Source organism: Branchiostoma lanceolatum, chromosome 13 (genome assembly GCF_035083965.1).
Source record: "Branchiostoma lanceolatum isolate klBraLanc5 chromosome 13, klBraLanc5.hap2, whole genome shotgun sequence".
NCBI lineage: Eukaryota > Metazoa > Chordata > Leptocardii > Amphioxiformes > Branchiostomatidae > Branchiostoma > Branchiostoma lanceolatum.
In genome coordinates, this window is record NC_089734.1 from 5,553,357 (window position 1) to 5,578,271 (window position 24,915).

At 40.1% G+C, this 24,915-nt stretch overlaps 1 protein-coding gene across 9 annotated transcripts in view; it reads right to left on the bottom strand.

Annotated features, from left to right (window-relative positions):
- Positions 1-24,915, bottom strand: part of LOC136447456 (partitioning defective 3 homolog) — a 74,878-nt gene that overhangs the window by 18,777 nt on the left and 31,186 nt on the right. For 6 of the 9 annotated variants that reach the window (XM_066446376.1, XM_066446373.1, XM_066446372.1 and 3 more), the window contains exons 6-17: positions 18,165-18,335; positions 16,613-16,668; positions 15,077-15,160; positions 14,294-14,419; positions 13,421-13,749; positions 10,766-10,902; positions 6,758-6,886; positions 4,935-4,982; positions 3,742-3,951; positions 2,596-3,240; positions 1,358-1,497; positions 470-618 (exon numbers count right to left, since the gene is read on the bottom strand). In XM_066446376.1, the coding sequence (XP_066302473.1) occupies positions 470-618; positions 1,358-1,497; positions 2,596-3,240; positions 3,742-3,951; positions 4,935-4,982; positions 6,758-6,886; positions 10,766-10,902; positions 13,421-13,749; positions 14,294-14,419; positions 15,077-15,160; positions 16,613-16,668; positions 18,165-18,335 (2,224 nt within the window). The remainder of the gene's footprint in view (positions 1-469; positions 619-1,357; positions 1,498-2,595; positions 3,241-3,741; positions 3,952-4,934; positions 4,983-6,757; positions 6,887-10,765; positions 10,903-13,420; positions 13,750-14,293; positions 14,420-15,076; positions 15,161-16,612; positions 16,669-18,164; positions 18,336-24,915) is intronic. The other 3 variants (XM_066446374.1, XM_066446377.1, XM_066446375.1) reach the window with 3 other exon arrangements.

The window sequence follows — 24,915 nt, forward strand, 5'->3', positions numbered from 1 at the left end:
AATACCAGAGATTCAAATGTTTGCCCATCTATCTTGATCGATTTGATGTCATAAACTTGTACATTGATAAAACTGTAGTAAGGCATTCCCATTTTGTTATATATGTAAGAATTTAGAATTTCTCTTTGTTATGTAGATGTATTCTATTCCAAAATTCCAGACAGGTCAACAAAAAGATGAAAACAAAATAAATGGGACTTTTTCTTTTTGGATATTAAAATGATAACACACCAGCTTTGCAGGCACGCAGCGCGATAGCAGCTGGTTGTATCACACTGAACGACCTGTCACACCTAACCTTTGCACATCTACCTGGATGCTTCTACAGTACTTGGTGGCAACGAGTTCTAGGAAATAACAAAATTTTGAACACCTCAATTATGGGTTGATAACTCTGGTACTTGAAGGTATGACTATTTCCTATTTTTTTCTGAGCTAGTACTTCGAATTCTGAGCGTAGAAAACTCACCCAGATCCATGCTCTTGGTCTTGTGTTGTCTCTTCTGGTAGATGTCCGTCTGTTTGGCGTCCTTCACTCCGCGGTGCCTCTCGGACATGCTCTGTCGGCCGAAGCCGTCCCTGGCGAAGGGAATACCCATATCGTCAGGCCCCGGGCTTCTGAAACATCAGAAGATGTTGCCCCATTATCTTTCTTTTTTTTCCCAAAAATTGTGCTTAATTTTGTTAAAGTATGTTCAAAAATAAATTACTGAATGATTTTTTTGCTTGTTTCTAAGGCTCATTTAACAGCAGAAGATATTGCAGCATTAATATTTTGTTTATTTTTAAAAAAAAAATTGCTCAGTTTTTGTAAGAGTCTGTATCTTTTCTGCTTAAGAGAATTGCTGAAAGTTGCTGGTTTGAAAATGTTTTGGCAATAAGGTAAAGCAGTCAATTCAGGTCAAGCTTTTGTAATAGCTAGTAGTAGTGCAATACAGCTTTGCTATAGATTGCATTTTCAACCAAGCATGCTAGGTATTTAGAATTCAAGACAAATTTACAGATATCATGTTTGCCAACATCAACAGAATCTACTGGGACAATTTTACAACTGTACCTTACTCTATAGAATATCATTAAGAAATAACTTTTGGATATTATGTATCATAAATGACTTTGAGTCCATGAACATTATACTCACATAAAAACATACAATAATGCAGTTAGAATTAAGAGTACCCTGGGTGACCAAACCCCCTTTTGGGCGCGATGTGCCCAAACTTTCCCGGCCCCACTATCCTGCTGAACCCCACGATCCAGCACGCTCTACTAGCCAAACACAGAGTTCGCACATGTAGTGGGTCGCGCCAAATACGGGGTCTGGTCTCCCAGGGTAAATTGAGGGAGGTTCTCCTACTTTTCGTCCTGGTTCTTGTCCCACTCCACCAGCCACTCGGGAGGCTCGGGCGCCCCGCCGTCCTCCTCGTTGCTACGGGAGCTAGACGACAGCGTCGGAGTGTTCTTCCCGCTGTGCTGACTGCTCGCTTTTCTCGTTCTCTGTGGAAAGCAAAAGAATACTTGTTACTCAAAGGTTTCTTCAATGAAACAGTTTATTCTAAGTCATTGAAAGCTTGAGGGTTTCTTATTTCTGCTATCAATACCTTAACATTTTTTTTCTTTTCCTCATTCTTGACATAACAGAATAATCTAAAAACTATACATCTACATTTGTACTCCAGTACAATACAGGCTTCAGGTAACTATTGAACTCACATAAAAAATGGATACTCAGGGAAAAAAAGAACTCAAGCACAGGGAACTGAAAAACAAGGTTGGCTACAGTAATTCAATTTGTACATTTTTAAAACCCTGTACAATCAATCTTTCCAATTTGGTGACCACTAATTGTACTACTAACAGAACAGTTGTGTACTGAGGCTGCTACCAGAGAAAGGAGGTGAAAGATGGAATGACATGTGAAGATGAAGACTGACCCAAACCTGTAAGTAGCAATAGAACAGGGTGGTATAGTATCTCCTCTGGGAGCATGTGCAGAACAGGAGAGAAGGAGTGAGGCAGAGAGGACCAGACAGTCCAAAAGTTCAGAAAGTTTCTTTAGATTTTTGAGTTCAAGATAGCAATGAGGAGTATCATAGATGAGACTTATGTAGAAAGAAGAAACCTCAGTCAGTTCTCTGACAACTAAACATAAGGGAGTCTCATGCAAAAAGAAGAAATCCCATTTCAGTTCTTCTACAATGAAACATAAGTGAGACTTGAGTAAAACGAAATCCCAGTGCAGTTCTCCAAAGTTGATTATACTGAAGTACGATTCTTAACTGCTAGGTGGTGCTTCTGCACAGCTGCAGTTTTTCAGTAGTGACTGAAGTTGGCAACTAGACTGAAGTTGGCAACAACTTCGAATTCTTCTCCTTTATCAGAATATTTGCCAAGACTAAAACTAGTAATATTTAGGCAAGGGACAAACATCCTTCTGACAGGCTACAAAATCTTCTGCTTGAATTTTGATTTAAGCCTTCCCAATCTAGCACAATGATGATCTGAATGCTATTAAGAGATGTCCAATTAAATTTCATGCAGTTTATACGTATCATGCCAAACCAGTTTCGGTGAAAATGAATCAGAACAACTCACCTCCTGTGCACCTTCATTCTCTATTAACATGGTCTCTCCAGTCATGTTCGTTGTGGGTGAAACTTTGGTATTTGACGCAATCGGACTTGGCATTGGAAGCTCATTTGAATGCGACGATGCGCTATGCTCGCGGGAATGTCTCGGCGTGACCCGACCCCCAATAGAGTCCCTGCCCAGTGCGCTCTGGTACGATTCGTTCCGTACGCCGTACGCTTGTCCCTTTAATCTGTCCAACACGGGGTGCGCTGTGTGAAATTCTAGGTCGTCTTCTTCCATCTCGTCACTGCTGTCCTGTATATCCCGATGCACGACGGTGATATCGGAATTCTCACTTGTTTCTGACGTTGATACGCCGTTACCGATCTCTTCTCCGCTACGACTCGACCCCGGCGTACTACTCCTGTTGGTGTGGTTGGCACCTATGTCGATCGGCTGATCCCACTCGTTTAGGGGCTCTTCGACAGTCTGCGGTAAGGTGTTGTTCTGTTTGATTTTTCGCGCCACCACGAGTTGGATCGAGCCGCGCATGTTTCCGTCCGTGGACATGGATTTCCGCAGCTTCTCCATGGCAACGTTGTTCGGGAGAGCGACCAGGGATTCGCCGTTAACGTACAGGAGCTGATCGTTGACGTGAAGTTGACCATCCTATCATAAAAAAGGGACAAAACCATGAAATTTGACGCGTTGAATATAACATTGTATACGAATGGTCTATAGACTATATTGTAAACCTGTACAAACTACCACCTCTGTACAAGCCATTGTGGCCACTTTATGGTAGTCTTCTAGATCAATGTCCCATTGACACAAGCATTAAGAAATCTGCTCATAGTGGCCACTTGTCTAATGTGTCCTTTGAATGGTGACTACAAACATGTTTGACTGTATTGAAATTAAATGACAGGCTCATTGAACATATATAAACACGTTTATGACCAAATTTTAGGGCAATATTAGCTGACACTGGTTTTTCGATCTATAAGCTCATTCACACTATATATACATCATGCCTCAAACATGTTAACTCCCTGTAAAAATATACCCTTCTCCTGAAACTACATGCTACCCCATGTTCCACTAGGCACTACAAGGGCCTGAACCAACAAACAAGCAATCATACAATTATTCAAGTCATCTAAATCTCACCTTGGACGCTGCACCTCCGTTTATAATAGACTTGATGAAGATTCCCAGGTCAGCGCCGTCAACCTTTGACTTGTTACCTTTGACACTGACCCCTAACCCTGCTGACCCTGTGTCGTTGAGTGGGATCTCCAACGTTACGTACTCCCGTGTCTTCCGTGGGGTCAGACCGTGGCGTGGGTCTTCCGCGTCGCTTACAGCGTAATCTTCAGGCTTTGGGTAGGAAAGGAATTCAAAAGTTCTTTACATTAACATGAAAGTTCATCTGAGTTGGTTGTTCAGTTAATACTAAGCTAAAACTTTGGAAGCTCCATCAAGGGCTATAACCTCCTTGCTAATCTACACAATAAGCAATGAGTGCATCAAATTTTTGACCACCACCATACTGTAGTCTTCTTCAGAATTTAAGGAAGCTACCTACTCTACATCTGGGCACACTGGCCATCACTCAATAGTGACGGCAGGTGGTACAAAATGTATTAACTTCCTGGCACTTCACTCCATTTCATATATGAAAAAAATTAACATAGTATAAAATAAAATGTTTGATGCTACGCTACTACATCAAAAGAGCATGCCTTAAACAATTATGTCAAATACCTAGCACTACAGTTTTTTCGAAAACCACAGCATACCACCTTAAATCTCAATACAGACACTCTATTCCTACGAGCTTCATCAGCAAAACTTTAACATCTACCACTATTGTTGCTAACATATTGGCACCACCCCAGTAAAGCCCCTGTCACACATAGCCAACCATAGCCTCCCAACCTTCTCCAGACCATGGTTGGGTAATGGTCGGGAACAAAGTCGTGAGTCCTGAATGTGTGACAGGGGCGTAAACTATAATCTCCAAGCAGAGATTTGGTCCTGACTTGTTTTGGTAGGCTGACAGAAGGAAAACCAGCAAAATTGAAAGCCTGAAAAAGAAGTCGAGAACAAGCCAGACTCTAACCTCTGCTTGAAGAGTACTTAGACTACATCTTACGGCCTTAGGCCACGTAGTTAGAGGTTAGCCTCCGGCTTGTTTTGGCTGGTGGACAAAAAGAAAACCTGATAAAAAGACGTTGAAAACAAGCCGGACCCTAACCTCTGCCTGGAGAGTACTTTCAATTGACTACATTCTAGGCCATGTCGTTAGTGGCATGTTGGTTGAATGCGTTACTTGCTGAAATGGAGGACGAGTAACTAACCTTGTCTTCATGCAGGTACACGTAGGAGGGGAGTGGTGGGTACGAGATCTAGAAATGACAGGCACACGTCACACACGGTACTACGTCCTACGAGAAACATGCGCTACGTCTACTGTGCAAGTGTCGGGGGGAGGGTAAGAAGGGGGGGTTATTGGGTTACTACAGAAAAAAATTCCGTCATCATTTTTCTTGTGGGAGAAGCGGGTTATTCTTAAAAGCAGGAGAGCCAGAGACCGAAAAACTGAAATTGGATTCAAGGGAAGGGAGAGGGGGGCCGACCATTACCAGTTACTCAAAAAGAAGACATTCTATTATGATATTATTTTGGGGGGAGGAAGCAAAGCCAAAGGTTATCGAAAAAGCGAAAAAGCAAAGAATGAATATGAAACAGAAATTGCATTAATGGAAATTACTGACTCAGAGATATTTTTGTAAAAGGGTGAGGAGTGCACAGTAGAGTTGGCATTGGAAAAAAAACAGCAGTGAAGCTAAAGCTTTTGGAAAGAGAGATTAGAGAAATGCAGAAAAAAATTAGAGAAATGTAGAAAAGACAACAGAGTTGAGAAGCAACATGTGGATGGCAAAATTGATAAGTAATCATGAAAAAAAAATTAAAAAATGAGCAAGACTTAGTCATGGTCAACTCAATACAAAGCATGAAGATAAATTAAGCAATCAAATTTTTAGCATGGATAAAAATCATGGCAGTCAGTCAGTAACAGAGTGTTTCAAATGAGGACGTCATTAAACAATGATTTCTCTGTCAAAATGTGAGAAGCATAAATCATAAAAAAGGCAATGTCAAGAACAAGCAAGAATGAACAAGGCATGATGAGCATGAAATTGCAGAAGGGCTCCGCTTTTGAGGCATCGCCAAAATGATGTAATGATTCATTATTAAGCTGGTGATATGAAAATCAAGCATGATGAAGAACTTGAGGGGGGAGGGGGGCACGTGTTTCCTACAGCTGGGTGGTGAGAGGTCCTGCAAGTAACCACTGTAGCTAGAGTGTTGCTATAGGGCTGGACAGGGAACAAACAAGAGTGGGGAGGGGGGCACGAGAGCGCGGTGCAGCACACTACGGCAACAACAATCAGAGAATTTGATTTCAAATCACTACTTTTCAAATATATTGATTGATCTTTTGCTATGAAATTTTGATTAGTTTGATACTAAGATCATTTCACTACAAAAATTTTGCACTTTTAAATCACTACAGTCTCATATTGAAAGTTTACAAACTGGAACGACTTTCAAAGCTGAACACACAACAAAAAAAGCAAACATCTATATCTACAAAAGAATCAATAAAAAATATTCCGACGCAATTCACAAAGAAGTGAAATCATGGATTGAATAGTACAAACAGGGACAGATTTGTGTTCAATCCAGACACTCATAATCGGATAACAACACATAATTTCAAAACTCAAATCATATTCACATGCTTCATTATGAAACCCCAAATCAGGGTACCTTGATTTCGACATGAAATCATGTTTGTGATCAAAATGACACCCTCAGAATATGCAAAGATCAGCTCAAATCTTATATCAAATAATTACAGAAATCAGATCTGTAGAGCTATTTGTTTGTTCAAAATCAGATCTGTTTTGTGATTGGTTTGCTCATAATCAGATCTGTTTGGTGATTGGTAAGTTTGAAATCAGATCTGCTTTGTGATTGGTTTGTTCTGATTGGTTTGTTCAAAATCAGATCTGTTTCGTGATTGGTTAGTTCGGCCATTGCTCCCGTGCCCCCATTGGCTATCGCTCCACGCTATTTTGTGCCCGTTCCACGGCGCTCCCAGTCCAGTCCTTACCAGCTCCCTAGGTAACACCGGTTCGTCCTGCCGAGACACGACCAGGTTCACCGTGCCGCCGATCGGGATGCTCCGCAGCATGTTCACCGCTTCCTGCTGCGTCTTTCCAGTCAGCTCGATACCGTTCACCTAGATGTGCCAAAAGAAAAACAGTTAAAACCAGGGATAATTGCACAGTGTATACCATATTCACAGCATATGTGCATGTGCCTGCAATGACGTGGTATGTAAGAAGAGGTAAAGGTAGTCCCAAAGACTTTCTGGGGCAGCAGGTAATCCACGATACCATTCACCTAGATGGTGTCAAAAGAAAAACAGTCAAGACAGGACCATGTCCAGGACAAAAACACAGGTTCCTGCAACGTCATTCCTGTTAGTTTGATACCGTTCACCTAGAGGGTGCCAAAAGAAAAACAGTCAAAACAAGACCATGTACATGCATGTTGAGTAATGTTTCTCTTTTACCATTATCAAGATATGGGCCATTAGTGCCTGCAATGAAGAGATAAGGTAAGTCAAAGCCAAAGCATTGCGATGTTCTGAAAACCCTCTCTGTGAGCAGAATGAAACAATTTCGTACAAAACAAGGGAAAAACTGACATGTGCTGGCAACCTTTCCTTCTAGGACCTGTGTCTACTCAAATTGTCCATGTTGGCTGTAGCAAAGCAATTGCAGAGAAATCTTCATTTCAATATTGTCACACCCTTTTGACTCACCCCCACCTCTTGCACCGCTGCAACTGCATCTTCGTCGTCCCACCAGGTTACGGAACGTGGGCGCGAACGCCGCTTCACGGAATCACTGCTGTTTTTCATTTTCCCTCTACCAACACAGTCCCTAGACTTGTTACATTACTACAGCCAGTATAGTACAACTATAATAGCTTTACCACCTGTTCTGGGATCTCAAAGGGACTGACTCATTCCAAATCCAGATGGAATTATTCACAAACTCAGCCTTACAAGATTCTTACGAAATTACGGAATTTAGATTTCCTCACGTTGTAACATTCCCAATGCCAAACTATAAGACGAAGCCAACGAGGAAAAAAAACATCCCAACATAATTTGGAACGACAATTCCAGACATATGTGCTGGGACACAAATGCTGCACATGAGAATTGGCACAGGATACATTCCAGTAGAATTGGTGGGGTACATTCCTGTACAGTTGCCTCATTCTGGCAGATATAAAAGGATATAACAGGAGCTCCCTTCCCACTCAGTAGGGTCTTTCATTGCTGGTGCATTGGGAATATCAGTTGTCACTACTTATATAGTATGGGTTGGAATACAACCATTTATATGGCTTATATCATCATGTATAGCTGGTATGAAATTACAACCCGGAAATTAAGGATATATTTCATATGCCAGATAGGCTATCTATATGAGTATGACAAATAAGTATGTCATTTGGGCCATTTATTTCAAATCTTGTTTAACTTGTTTTGTTATTCTTTATCAATTTTTGTTTTGGGACTACGAAATTATCACTAGTGGGCCTCCAAATCCCACATCAATTTCAAAGCCTTTTAGCTTCCAAATAAACATGGTAGAGGCCTCAGAACAGCTGTATAAAATAACTCAATGTTACACTATACATTCCCACCAACTTCTAAGTTATTACAGGTTTGACGTATGTCAAAGCCTGTATTGCTTTAGTACGATTGTGATCACGTGGTCTATGGGCGCCGCCATGTTGTTACGTAGCAGTGCATCAGCCAATGATATCTAATTTTGTCACTGTGACGCAAGTCATTCCTCTTACTTATTCATCGCCTTTTTACTTATTCATGACATCTGTAGCTCAGATACATCTTCTACTGAATATATAATAGTCATATCAATATTAATTAGGGTCGTCACTATAGCTTATTCATTACATCATCTGCTGAATATTTAACATTATCAATCATTGCCATCATTCATTTGCAGTTCAAGCTTTTTGTACTGTCTAGTCCAGCCAGTCTTCCCACTAGAAATACCACCGACTAAGCTGGTAACTTTTGTTTGTGGGTTAACACTACATGAAAATGTAGTTGAATTGATGCTGAATAGAGATTAACCAATACTAAACTGGTATCAATTAATAGGCAAGAAGATAAGTTTTTTTACTATCTTGACACAATCCACGTTGTTAGATAATTAACATAGATAATTGATATATTCATGTGTAGTTCTGTCTCTGATCGAAGGTAATTAACATATTAATAGAAACTGCTATAACACCTCACTGGTAAAGGAAAGGTGTTTCATCTTTAAGTCATATGTACTTATCATTATCATCTTTATGTGTATTATGTTAATATGGACCTCATTTGCATAATTTATGCAGAAACTTCATATTTCCCTTATGCTAAATGCTACACATGTCATATAAGAGGTGAATGTCGTTGTAGGACAGGCGAATACAATTGAATGTTCAGTATGCTAATTATGGCCTCATTTGCATTATTAATGATTTATGGAAAATCTATGTTTTCCTTACAATAAACGTTACAGATGTCATATTGGAGGTGTAGGCAGCTTTAGGATAGTCGAAAATAATGGAGGAGCATTATGCTAATGAGGGCTTCATTTGCATAATTTATGCAGAAAAGTTATACTTCCTTTAGGGTAAATGCTAGGGATGTGATATTATATTAGTGATGTGGGTAGCTTTAGTAAAGGTGAATACAATGGAATGTATGTTATGCTAATGAGGACCTCATTTGCATTATTATTGAAGAAACTTCATATTTCCTGTACGATGAATACTACGGATGCCACATTGGATGTGTAGGTAGCTTTACTAAAACCATTATCTTTAGGTGTGTTATGCTGATGATGACTATATTTGCAAAATCAAATGCAAAAATGGTAGGGGCTTCATATTCGACATATATGTAGCTTGAATAAACAAGGATGCTGTTTCATACCTCTTTTATGAATGGAGATAAATATTCTTTATTTAGGGTGGCAGAAGTTAGGGTGGCAGAAGATGATTACCGAGTAGTTTTGCGGCTTCCGGGAGTCAGATGTGACGTCATAATATTATACCAGTGCAAAGGTGTAAATGGTAGGGTAGGGTGGCAGCCGCAGACAAAACAGACGAACAGTGATGCACACATGGTATATGCGATGTCGTTCTTATAATCAAATTAACATGGCATTACTAATTAGTAAATTATTGTGAATAAAAAATACTTTTAATCTCCGTGGAGGAGGGTACTCGCGACAGTTATGAAAATCGGCAGTATGTGTGCCTCTGACCATGGATACGCTGGTGCAATGGCATTATTATCCCTATATAATGTTCTTGGTTGGTATTGATTAGGCTAGTAATGTCTTCTCCATAGGCAAACCTGTCTGTATTTGCCGCTAGCGCAAATATTTACTCTAGTTCCACCTGTTCTCTTCAGTCTAACCTACAGTGACATGACATCAATAATCAGGTCACCAACATCTGTCAGGTCACTGGGGTCACCACAAGATGGCCGCCAAGGTTTTTCCAAGTGGTGGGAACATGAATATGATACATGGTTTTCCCACATCTGACACATGATTAGGGGTGATATACAGCTTCCCAAGAATGCATGGTAACAAGTTTTAACATGCCAGAGTTGCTGCCATAAAGAGCAAGCATTTCTCCTTGTATTTATCAACATTGCAGGATATCAAGTTATGGGTATGGGATTCTGGTTACATGTACTACAATATGTGAGTTGATACCTCCATGGATCCAGGAAGGGGGTTCAATTCTGACGGGGGTACTGTTTTTGTGTTTGTGTGTTCGCACCTATAACTCAAGATGCCTTTGTTGGATTTATATGAATTTTGGTATATATGTGGATATATCTCTAACCTTCACCTTGCTATGGTAAGCTTTCAACATCAATTCTATACACAAGTCTGGTTATCTACTTAGGCAGCAGAAAAAAGGTTAATTGTGTCATTGTTAAGGACTAGTCTATAAGCATTTGGTTGGAATGACTTTAAAAAAATACTGATCAAGAATTTCTTACCTCCATTATTCTGTCCCCCGCTTTCAGTCGTCCATCCTCGACCGCGGCGCCCTTGTTCATCACGTTCTTCACGTAGATGGGGTTCCGTCCTGTTGGGTTATCCCGCGTGGTCACGCTGAACCCCAGGCCGTCCATACCTATGGACGGGGACGAAAACCACTTCTTCATATTGCACAATTCTTTTTTAAAATCCTTTTTTGAAACAGTGTATTAAATAACAACCAAAGTCAGGGCTCTCCCTAAAGCAATGGAATATTGGTATTGCACCACCTTGTTACAATCTCAGTGTAACCATGTTAATTTTGAAATTCAGGAAATTTGGCAGAATTTGCTTGAATTTCCTGAGTTTCAACCTCTGCAGACCGATAGAACCAACTTGCTCTAAAGGTTCTGGGGAGAGCCCTGCAGGTGTACTGGTATTCAGTATGCAAAAAGTGCTCAACCGCGGAATTTCCCTATATGGATCAGGTAACAGTATATTAAATAAAATGGCTTAGAAAATCATGTAGTATTCATGGAGTATCATGGAATGTGTTGAAAACCTTTGTATCAATACCGGTAAAACAACTTACTTCAAAGGAGACCAATACGATCTTTACATACATTCCTTTGCTGTTGACAAAAACTGCACTATACACAGTCTCTTACATAGGATTTAGATCAGATGCAAAATAAACATTTTCATACAAAATCTACACAATGCATGAAGCACATTTTACATTACATGAGGAAGCCATCTACATACCAAAAGCAGGGGGAAGTCTATTACACAGACCACAAGAAAGAAACACAGACTTACATTCTAATTTGAAGCCAGTGAGCGAGTGAGGAAAAGGAATGGGCAGTGTTGTTGTGAAAACAAGGAGACTTAGACAAGCAGCTAAACAGTGGTATGGTCTAGGAAAAAAATGTTGTGTTTCCGACTACCCCAGTGAAAACCTAGCCTGGGTGCCATCCTATTTCTACCGGGGCTCCTACACTCGCTTCCCTCAAAAAATAGAGGGAAGCGAGTGTAGGAGCCCCGGTAGAAATAGGATGGCACCCAGGCTAGTGAAAACCTACCAACCCTAGCATTTTTGGGAGGTCAAAATGGGAAGGGACATGAGTGATGACAACATTGTAGAATTGTTTTCCAACAAGTTCTTCTTCATTTCTGTTACTATAGAAAAAAGACCCACCAAACCTAGATTCCATTTATGTTGACAACCTGCATAATTCTAATAGTACCCACACTTTTGGATCACTTTGAGTTTGACCGAAATCTATAAGAAGAAGAAAAAGAGAGAATCCCTACCTATTCTAATTTTTTTCAGGACTGTAACCGGAAACACAACATTAATTTTCCAAGGCCCATATTTGGTAGAAAAATACTCATATTATGATGTGTCACTCTGTGATGGACATTTTACATACATGTTCTGACATATACAGTCATAAAAATCTCTCATTTAAAGCTTCTCTGGAAAAAAAGAAAAACTGATTTGGCTACAAAATTGTTTTCTATACACCTGTTTTGTTATTTTTTTTCATAATTTAGAAACACAGAGTGACATTTCAATCAAGTTACTATGAAGCCTGTGAAAAAAGCAAGTGCCAAACTCGGGAATGGCGAATGAGTGACTGCTAAGCCATGGGAAAGCAATCAACAACCAAATGACTTTTCCAATGTCTTCTTCTAATACCACACACGTGCATGGAACTTAAAAAAGCATTACAGTCTGTGAAGTTATTTTTGCTTGTAGAGACAATATTTGCTTAAATATTAGCATGCAAGCTACGTATATGGTAGCCTTTGTAAAGGGACTTACCCTCTGCAAAAAGGAGTGCAAGTAGGAACATGTAAGAAGAGAAAGGGAGAAAATCTAGGCAGTCAAGACATAGCAAAAGTTGTTGTACATGCTTACATTACAACAACTTTCAAGAAATATGCATAGAAAATGTACAGAACTAGAAAGGCAACATTTTCGAGAAAATGCAGGATATTTCCCTACCATTATTGATAAAGGAAGTAGGAGTACATACATGTATGTATGAGTGACATTCCTACCATTTACCAGATCATTTTCAAAACTGTCACTATCAAGAAATACATGTTAGAGCACGTCAATTTTACAAAGGGAAGGGGAAAGAAGTATACAATTTGTATACTTCTTTCCCCTTCCCTTTGTAAAATTGACGTGCTCTAACATGTATTTCTTGATAGTGACAGTTTTGAAAATGATCTGGTAAATGGTAGGAATGTCACTCATACATACATGTATGTACTCCTACTTCCTTTATCAATAATGGTAGGGAAATATCCTGCATTTTCTCGAAAATGTTGCCTTTCTAGTTCTGTACATTTTCTATGCATATATTACAATGTTATGGACATGCTAAACGTTCCTATTGATAATATTTGGGTTAGAAAGGCATATCAAGCAAAAAGCAATTGAACAAAGACTGGAACAGAATTAACGACCAGTTGACGCATTCTTCGGACCAACCTTTGGTTAACTGTGTTATGGATATATTAAATTTTTCTGTTGATAATGTTCCGAGAACATGATTTTGACCAATTTTTTACAATAATGAATACTAGATTATCAAGCAAAAAGCAACTGGACAAAGATTGAAACAGAATTAAAGACCGGTTGACGAACTCCTCAGACCAACCTTTGGTTAACTGTATGTGGATTTTCTTCCCAACTCTTCTCGTGTTCGTAGGCGACGTCAGCAGGGGTTTCGTTTTGGACAACGTCGTAGTCGGCGACCGCGGCGGCACCGAAGGCGGGACTTTCTTGGTCGGAGTCATCGGTTCGTCCGGCGATCTCTCGCCAGTGTCGTGCAGTGATAGGTCCGGTTTTCTCGGGATTGGCGGTTTCGCGGGTTTGCCGTCCACCACCGGTTGGTCGGGGAAGAACTTGGATGACTCCGGTTTCTCCGAGCATACGCGGAGACTTACCACCGAAGTGCTCATGGCCCCCTTGAAAATTTGCTGCGCTCTGAAGCAGAAACATTGTCACACAAATAAGTGAGAAGATTTCCACACAAACAATGGACAAAATCAGCACTCATCTAAATCTTTCTCGAGGGAATCTTGTGCCTTTGACAACCAAACACGCTTTTTTTTCTCTACGAACAATCCTGTTTATTCTTTCCACACACTAAAAAGAGAATGATTTTACATTCTAAAGCTGCTTTTCTTTCTGCATTTGCCCTACATATATTTCTTTTTCCAATTCAAAGGGAACTCGGCAAACAATGTGTTTAAAGCACATATAGAAAATACACTTCCTATGCCAACAATGCCGGGACAATAGAGTCACAAGATTTTTCGAGTGTGCTTTCAAGGTTGTCATCAAAGCAGTTTTCATGGGTCTTCTTTTGTGTGAAAGCTTTTCTAATTCAGATGATGACTTAGCATTTGACTGACCTGCTTTTCAGTCCCTTTATTCTACATTGAAAAGGCTAACTAACAAGTATATTCATGGGTCTATGAACTTTAACTTGACTTGAAACTATCGCTGGGTGGTTTCAGATACACACCTGTCAAAGGTGGCGTCTAGCAGAGAAGTTCCGTTAATCTCGATTATGACATCAAAGTTGTTCAACTGTGCCTCTCGAGCGGCCTTGCTGCCATCTTCCACATTCTTGATAGATAGACCGAAGTTTCTGCAATCGGCAACAACAGTTTAGAGAAATTTTAGACGCTAAACTAAAGCTATAACAACGAATAAAATTTTGAAAGTCACTCCAAGAAAATGCAAACCGACTATTCTAATACTGTAAATCCGAGAAATTTCAATCATTTTGTAAAGAGGTCAAAGTATGCACAAGGACAGTGAAAGGTGAATGCACACAATGCGTCTTGCATGTCGTAGAGACAACTTCTAAACATCCGACAGAAAAGTATGCTAGGAACTTCATTGGAGTGAATACAGCTGTTGAAAGCTGTTGTTTATCCCAAGCGAGTGGAAGTATTGTAACGCTTTTTTTTGCTTGTCTGCCAGTGTATCAGTCTGTCTGTGTGTGTGTCTGCAGTGTATTTTCTGTAGGTTCTGCCAGAGGGTGCTCATAACCTTAGGGGGGGGAAGTCTGCCATCTCTGATTGCCACGTTGTTAAATGTTTATCACAAGCGAGTGGAAGTATTGTTATGCTTTTATTTGCTTGCCTGTCAGTGTATCAGTCTGTCTGTGCATGTGTCTGCAGCATATTTTCTGTAGGTTCTACCAGAGGGTACTCAGAGCCTGAGGGGGTCGTTGTTATGTATTTTGTCTGATTGCCTCGTTGTTATGTATTTTGTTAAGAAATTAAAATATAGGCCTCACCTTCCGCTACTGTCGATATAAGGTACCACATGGATCCCAAGGGGGCCGCCGTCGTTGTCAATGTCTACAATCTTGGACCCGTCACTGTGGGGAAAGCACAGAATATATGATTCAATTACAGTAAAAAGGGAACTATTTGCAGGAATTTACATTGTAGAGGTAAAAGTGTGGTAGAGGTAAAAAGGAGTGTTTGCAGTGGTTTTGAGTTAGCTGTTGAAGCAAAACTGTTTGTACGAAACTAATAACTCAAAGTCAAACTGAGGAGGAAGTTCTTTGAAGAAATTATAAAGGGCACATATGTGACAGTTATGGGATACAATTTTTCATTGACATTTAGTCTATCACACCTGGTTTTCAATACTGTTATTATATATAATCTCTCCAATAATCTTATAAATTACATACATTTTACTTGGCTAATATTCAGTTCAAAAACACTAAAAGGTTTTGAAATGAATGGTCTAATGTTCGTTATGATGAAGAAGGCACCCTATGGACATAGAACATAAGATAATTTTCAATCTTTTGTTGATGCATCAAACTGCTCTACAGTAACAAGAAAGATATGTCAATCATCTTGTAGTTGCTATGGTTACCCCAGCAATGTAAACAATCTACCCCCTAGTACGGACCCTTATGTAGAATTATCAGAATATTTTCAAAATCTCCTTGCATACCACATATCTTTCCTGCCTTCATCTCAACACTTCTCATGAGAAAAACAAGACTAGTGCCATGCATAACAAAACCGCCTCTGGCAGGAAATGTTGGAAATGGCACGTGAGCTAAAACGGGGGCACTAGTCCTGATAAAATAACACATTCCAGTCTTGGAATATATCACAAGGAACGCCTGGCACTGTTTATTATTACATGAACATTTAGCAGTGTGCTAAAAATGACAAGATACTTCAAAGGGATATTACAGGGTTTATGAATAGATCAACCTGTTGGTGTTGGCGAAGTATTGCCATTGGAAAAACTGGATCAATGATTTCAAATTTACAGTTATTGTAATGAAATTGCAGGATCTAAAGGCTTTTATGGGAGAAACCTTTGAAACACCAAATCTACATTATATCATAACATTTTTGGTAAATGTTTCCTGAGCTCACAAATGTCAACCCACAACATGTAAATGTCCTACAAATTTGTGATCAGGTTTGAAGGAATTAATATTTTTCATTCAACATATCATAATGCAGTACATTATGCATATGACATCAAAATAATCAAAGGATAATAGGAGTCACTTTCTTCAAAGCATTTGTAGAAAGTATGAGTTAACCCTTGTTCTGCTGAGCCTGACAATTGTTGGTCTGCACAATCATGCTTGTTCTGTATGCTAGCCCTGAGAATTGTCGGGCAGATGGTATTTCTAGAAAGCATATGTTGCACCCCCACAGTTGTTGTAACTAGTACACTTTGTTTCAAAGGTGTCTAGGCACTTCAGCAGTGGGGATTTTTTTGATCTGGAAATCCAGCATGACTAGGGTTAAGACTACTTATAATCGAAAGTGATTCTAGAACACTTTACCTGCTTTCCTGAGAGTCATCACTGGACAGACCGAGTGGTTCTTTCCTTGTCTCCGCCTGATGACAAAACAAATAAACAAACGTCTTTACATTTCAATCTCCATATCCATCGCCATGGTAACACAAAATGCAGTAAACCAGGTCTACAGTCCGTTCCACAGTAGATAGTCACCCGTGTCGTACCCTTGACTGGTAGGTTAGATACAGAAGAGGACTTTTTGTGATTGGATTAGTAGTATTAGCCAATGACAGCAAAGTTCTTCCACACACACGGCACAGACGAGCCAATCACAGACAAGCTACCACTTCAAAAAGAAAGCGTTAATCACAGATTTGGAATGTTTTTATAGAACGCCAGCGAGGCGACTTTTGCACATTTATAGATTTACCTAGACTGCTGAGTAAATTTACTCCTTCCAAAGTCAGCATTTTTACTAAGGGTAAATCAACTTATGAAGTCTAAAGGGGAACAGGCTCCACTAAGATGTTGTTTTCCATTCAGAAATTCAATTTGTCCAATTGGAACACTTTATTCTTTTCCACAGTTAGTACTGTTGTCTGTTTGAAATAGTCCATGGTTGATATAAATAAATGTTGTCTCTGATTTCAAAAAGGTGAAGAAAAGTTGAAGGTCAACATTTTCTCTTTAACAAATTTGTACTAGTTACATCAGAAGGTACCAAGCAGAGGAGGTTTATAATTCCAGGTTAACGGGTAGCTGATTGCATATGAACACACACACACAGAACACACAACTTAGGTCACACCAATTCATTTCTTTGGTTCTCGGACAGCAGCAAGAAGTAAATATGAAAATTGAAGGCTGGGACGAAAACTTGCATATGAATACTGTATATTATCTACATCATGAAACTGACTGAGTGTACATTAAAGGAAAGCTACACAAAAAATTGAAAATCCTTCTATGCTGTGCTTAATATATTCTAAAGTCAAATTCTTACTTAAAGTTGTTTCACATAAGTCCGTCATAGTTCTGGGATTTTCCACAGTTTGCAACTTATGCCGTGCTGACGCCTTCTCACCTGATACTTGAATTATATGACGTCAGTGTTTCAAATTTTTCACCTGATGATTGTATTATATGACGTCAGTGTTCTAAAATTCAATCATCAGGTGAAAAATTTGAAACACTGACGTCATATAATTCAATTATCAGGCGAGAAGGCGTCAGCACGGCATAAGTTGCAAACTGTGGAAAATCCCAGAATTATGACGGACTTATGTGAAACAACTTGAAGTAAGAATTTGACTTTGGAATATATTAAGCACAGCATAGAAGGATTTTCATTTTTTTTGTGTAGCTTTCCTTTAAGGTACATTAACACAGTCAGCTTGATGTAAATCTATTCCAAGGTACAAACTTTCCAGGGTGTTGGTAAATGGTGTAATAGGATACTTGGAATTGGAAGTCAGCTCTGGTCTAAGGTTGTAGACAGACAGGACGGCTCATGGCTTCATCCACATGTATCAGTTTGGAGTTGTTGCTTTTTTGTTAAACCGAGAACCAATGAATGAAATAAGTGCAGACTTACCTTCATGTTGGCCTGGTCGGCCGCCTCCGCCCACCGGTCCATGGACGGGTGGTTCCCGAGGATGGACTGTCTTGCAGAGTCCCGCCCGAATCTGGAGAATGCACTCAGTGTCTCCCCACCGTTCCCACCCGGCCTATCGTTTTCTTTGATTTCCTGTAGCCTTTTGGGCTCCTGAGCGAAAGAAGGGCAGAGAAACGGGAAGGACCTTTGATTGCATGCACGGCTTTTGGTGCTTTAGAAGAGAAAGATCATGTAATCTGCAAAATCAGCTGTATTGTGATAAACGAGTGGCCATTCTTTGGATATCACAGGAGAAAAAGATCCAGGAAATGTTTCGTCAGTTTGGTAACTCATAGGGTGTCCAAATTCTTTGACAAGACCAAGTTTTTTCGCCGGCTTTTGGTACTTTTGGCATCATCTTAGAGAAAGACATGTAATCTTTGTTATCAAGTATATTGTGATGAACTGTGGTCATGCTTTCAGCATCACAGAAGAGAAAGATCAGGGAATTATTTTGTGAGTTTGGTAAATCATGGGACCATACAATATCAAGATTCTTTCACCTGATTCACCACAATGTTTTTTTCTCTCAAATGCCAATGTTTCAGTAGTGACCAAAATGTTGGCAATTGAGAAAAACGTGGTTGTTATAGAAGAATTTTGATATCCAACAGAGAGAGATTCTTCTTGATCAGGAAAGGTCCGACCAAAAGTGTACTTTTAGAGATCCTAAGTCAAAAACTACACCATCACTCCATTGAATACTCGCTGTCCCTTTGTAAAACCACCAAGTGTTTAGTACTATTACATTCTTCCAGAAATTGAAAGAAATGTTCCTTTTTGGCAACACCACGGGAGCTAGCCTAATAGTACATTACTTTTTCTTTTCTGTAAGTTGAAGTTGACTGACACTGTGAGTGATTTTCCACATTCCAGCAAGTCAAACCTTAGATCCCAGTCTGGCTCCCTCGGTACTGTGTTAGTTTGTTAGGACAGTGTGTTCTTTTGTGCAATGTAAGTTTAACAATGGGGCTGAGAATGCGGGAACCTCTAGGAAACAGTTATTACATATTTAAATGACACAAACGGGAACAAAAGCAGGTGTTAAGGATGCTCGTTATAAAGATACTGTTGCAAATGGATGAAATGAAGTTACAGACAACAAAATGACATACAGTACTGATTGCGTTACAATTAACGGATAACGATAACGGTGTCGCAAGGATAACGTATGGATAACGGTAACGTAACGCAACAATAACGTAACGCAAACGCGGTAACGCAACTTGAATAGCAGGCCTAAGGTCGGAAAATGCGTTATCGCGTTATTCTGACCTGCTACTGAATGCGTTATTTTGCGACATACGCTGCTATAATGAGGTGGGTTCAGGTTTCATGTTTGTTCTGCTACATTGTCATGAAAATGTATCGTAACAATACTTGTTGTTACGGCCGCATGTGGTCGTCAGAAATATACATTAACGATGTTATGGTGAGATAAGAATTACAATTAAATTCCAAGCATTTCCAAGCACGAGACCTCAACAAAATAAAGGAGGTAAAGCGGCAAGACCGCGACGCAATTTTCACCCATCCATACTTCAACCCCAACGTGTTCATACAAGGCGCTGCACGCCGCGTTAGAAATATATCGGCATCGTAAAGTTCATTGTTTACTTTACCCACTCGTACTACATGTACATGAATACGGTATGTCCCAACAGAATTAGTCCTGTACAGAAGATTTCTTGTTTACAATCGGCAATCCTTGTGTATTTTGTTGGGATCCTTTCGTGAAACAGCCGGGAGACTTGTGAAATCGGCTTTCCTCGTTTCACGTTCGCTTATTCTCGTTGTCCGTCGTCAGCAAATGAGAGTGTTCTGTGTGCTCACGAGACATCACGATCTACGTCGGTAAAGTCCGGTGACAAGCTGAAATTTGCTTGCGAGGAGGAAAGACGACAGAAACATATATCGTGAAAAGTAACATGATTGTTGGGGAAACATCACGTAATTTGCTATATGCCACTGATCAAGTGTTGTTTAGAAAATTTGATTCCAGAAATAAAGTCAAATTAATGCTTTTGTAAATGTTCATATCAGCATTAGTTTATCCAGATAGTTTAAAACTCCAAACTCTTATACACAACACGGGAGACCATTTCTCCCCAGACTCTCGGCGCGCCGCTCCTGTCAAAATTGATTGATGATCTCTCTTTGTCGCCGGCCTGACATATGAGATCAAAGGCAGGCGGTGGACGGTGCGCTTGTGTAGCGAACTTCTTCCACAAGAATTCTAACGCTGAAGACGCCCGGTCTACAATTAATTCTAACTGGCGATTGAAATGTGCTACCTAGGAGGGTTTTTTTTCTGAACTTGCTTGGTGCTACGAAGTTTGGTCAAAAGGCTAGGAAAAGACATGTTATGTACATAAATATATATCGTGGGGAAATGTGCTCGGTCGGCTGAATTCTACCACTTCTATACAATGACGTCCTTGATTCTACTCGCTAAATTTCGCCGCCAGATTATTCCCTTTTGGCCAGGAGTCTGTTGGTGACTGGCAAACTCTCATTTGGGAAAATTAATAATTTTGTTTGTTTGTCCTCTTTTCCATACACAGGTAGAGCATGCTTCAGTGGCTACTAAAAGTGTCCAAGGACGAATGCTACCAGCCGTTTTGTTCTATTATAAAAGCGCGCGCAAGCATGCGTGTGTTTTAAGTTTCGTCCTGTTGACGATATGTTGTTTACCCTAACACCACGTTCGAATCTTTCGGTTTCTACTAACATGCGTTTTATGTATAAAACAAGGGATTAAGTATGAACTATCATTATTATGTGACATAGTTCTCGCACTGCTCATAAAATGGCATTTCGCTCCACCCAAGGACATTATATCCTATATAATGTCCTTGCTCCACCTAAGTTAAATCAAGGATTATTTAACCTCCTTGAGTACATATTCCGTGTTCGTTTCATTCTTTTTTATCGGCGCAATTGCGCAAGAAAACCAATGCGTGAGGGGTGTGTCAAAGTAATTTTTCTCACATCTATTACTGACCGTTCGAAATTTTACACGACCAAGTTGATCATCAGCCCTACATCAGCCCGGACTTGTTCTGGAAAAGCTTTTCCCAAACATTACGATCGACGCTCTTCTCTACTTGCTATGTCGTGACTTCTGAACTTGAAATACTAGTAAATTGTATTTGAGATAACTTTCTGTTCTGGAAATCTCAGCGCTACTATCCCCGTCAATCTGCACTGTTTCAAATCAGTTTGGATTGGCAAATTAATGTACATATCTAGAATTACTATTGCAAAGCAGATTTGGATGGTGTGGTTTGTTTTGTTTTAGCCAAACTGGCGGGGAAATTTTGGGTTTCTTCTTTTCCTCACGAAGCAAAAAAGCGATTGGAATACACATCTCAAAGTCTGTTCTTTTGCAATGTCACGTCGCAGAGTAAACAAAAGCATTGTCTAGACTGGAGTACAGGCGTCACTGGTGTGTTCTATTGTTTCACACTTTTTGTGGCGCGGCAGGACAGTATCATTTACGTTTGAAATTTGTAACAACCAAAAGTTCATTCCTTATCACTAGTCGACACCCTAACTCGTGTTGACTGTTGTATTTCAATCTTTGTTGCATGCTATTAGCCACAGACTATTAGCAATGTATACGTGGGAGCGGTCTTCCTTTATTCATTATTATCACCTTGTAACTTACCTTTTGTTACGTGTATGCATGCCGATATTGACTGTCGGAGAGAGCTTCCCACGGGGTTTTTCTTGCGAGACCTCTTCCCAAGGCTCTTCCCTATAAATTCCTTGTTCTGACGACGTTTTGTTCTGGTTTGCGTTGCGTTTTAAACTTACCTTCTACTAACTCAAGCTGTGTTCTGTTCGACTTACACATGTTGCGTCAGGACTTACCTTTCAATAAACGTTTGACATTTGAGGAACTATATGATATGTATTTAATGTTGGAAGAAATGTATATAACGACTCTAATAAGTTTACAAAGAGGAAACGTCTTTGCAACAACGACGTCTGCTAAGGCATGGATCAGACAGAAACAGTCGATTTTTAAACTCCTTTCTTTGACATCATTACGTCTTTCTCTTTCAATTATGCGATACGAACTTTCTTATCATTCCAAAGTGCATTGTTTCTCTTCCAAGCGATTCCCTCGGATCCATGCCTAAGCATACGAATGAACGGTTCAACAACTGTTGAACATAGGGTAAACGCAACGTTAACTCAATGAGGTTTTGGTTAACGTAAACCAGAGCGGGTTAAGTTGCATCCGACGTCGAATATGGTACTATTTACAATATTGGAAACCGAAAAGCAATTGGATCTCTTGTTAGTTGGCGCTGGCACGTTGCATAACTAACATTAATTCTACTACGTATCATTTCTAACATGTTTTCACGTTACTACAACTGTTATGCGCTGTTGTTTATGAACAACACATTCATATTCTACGTCACACGACTCACACAAAAGGTAAGTAAGTTATCGATCATCTTTCGGCAGCCACTACATCTTGCCTGAGCCGCCATCGTCTAAAATTACAAATCTTGGAATTACGGTAGGTACTGCGTCAGATATGAAAAAAAAATCGCTATATGATTTTTGAGACACGTCTGAAAACATTTCTGTATTCTCCGATCGTGCAAAATGTAGGCTACAGACATGTACAAGTAGGAAAGTGGGAAATAAAACACATCGTACGGGGTTCATGCAATTCAGTCATTGGTCAGATCGGCATGACTTTCATTCTCATTTATCAACTGTATTCAGTTTATTCATTACTAAAGAAACACATTTTTTACGGAATTCTAATTTCACGAAATTCTACACACGAGTAAGCTTTACGGAATACATACGGTACTTACGTAAAATTCGTATGTTATGAATTCCGTAAAATTTATGTATTCCGTAAAAGTCTTACGAACACATTATAGCGACATTGTCATTGTCGTCAAACACGAAGATGCTGACACATATATGGACAATCACTCCTAGAACTGTTTATAACACAAACGATATTATACCAACAATATATCATCACATGTCAAACATAAAGTGGTGGACAAAAATCCGTGCAGAATGTTGCAACAACAATCAACGCGGTCCTTCTTTGAGACCATACCATCAAAGAAGCCGAGCGTCGCTTTGCACGTGTCTATGAAATTGAAACATGCGGCTCGACCGTCGAAACTGCAAATTCATAGGGTTCCATTTTTGCTTCAATAAATTAAAGGTTGATAAATGTGCTTGGCTTCACCAAGGAGGTTTCAATCTTGACGAAACCACCATGGTTTCCACTTCAAGGAGCGCGCTCAGATTTCATTTTTCACCAGGCGTGTTTTTTTGACCAGCGATTGGATAAATCTAGGTCAAAATTTGCATACGCAGGTTACGCGGGTTTGTTTTCCTATCCCGGAAGTGCGCTGCGATACAGCGCGGCACTCACAAAAATCGTTCACAGAACATGCAGAAAGGAATACACTATGACTTATGTAAGTTTTTTTGAGGCCATATGCTTTCAAAACAGACACAGGACTAGTATTTCTCGCCCTGCCGCCTGGTGGTGTAACAATGAACGTAAATAAAGACAATTCAAACTCTACAACAATGAACGTAATTTTTCGGCCGCGTGACTTCATACCACGTCTTGTGAAGAAACTCTAGTCTATTCTAGTGGATGCGTACCGCGTTATGTCAGTATATTACTAGCATACGATTATAATCACAACATGTCTTCTAAAAACAAAAGCAAGACAATCAAGCAAGCGTCTATCGCCATGGGATTCCAGAAACTGCCACCGGTGAAGCGGAAACCTTTGGCCGGGCGGACTAGCAAGCGCGCCTTGCGCGGTAGCAGCCCAGAAATCGCATGTCGCGGTGGTCGGAGGCACACGCCGTTGTATGAAAACTTGCGCTACCAGATTTTCTGATCTGGTCTTATCCTTGATCTGATACATGAAAAACATTTTATTACCACAGTGTTTCTATTTTATCAACATCATAGACGGTCAGCCGCCCATGTTCCAAGCGCCAAACATCCACTTGACCTGGCTAGAACGCCGCTTTCACTGCGATCGACTGATTTTGTCAACGTTCAGGAGAACCTGCTCGGAACTTAAAAACTAGAAATAGGATTATTTAAAAACCGAAATTACGAGCATCTGCTGAAAATACTTGACAAAGGCTCCTTGGCTACACCGCCGACAGAGGCCCGCTGGGTAGGCGGGGCACTGTTTAAGTGATGTCGCCGCCGGCGCATATGAATGGGTAACGACCCCGATAACTTGCGTTATCGCGCATAGCTAATCAAGAGGCTCGGACAAAACTCACCCGCCCCAAATGCGTTAATAACGCGTTGCCGTAACGCGATACTATCGCGACGATATCGCGACGGTAACACGACGATAACGCGACGCTATCGCGATATCCGTTAATTGTAACGCAATCAGTACTGTACATTTGTACATGTATCAGATTTAGAAAACTACATTAACAATGACAAGGCTTTACGTAATGAAATACTTTACAAAAGTGCTATCAATATCATGCCAAATGTTTTTGCGTGTGCAGCAGACTTCTAGAAGGAGTCCTGGTCAGTACACTGAACTGTTGAACATTATGACACATGCAAAGCAAAGACAAGAACAAGGACATACAATCAGAGTGCTTTGTCTTCTTCCAGTCAGAAAAATTGTGAAGCTGCTCAAACTCA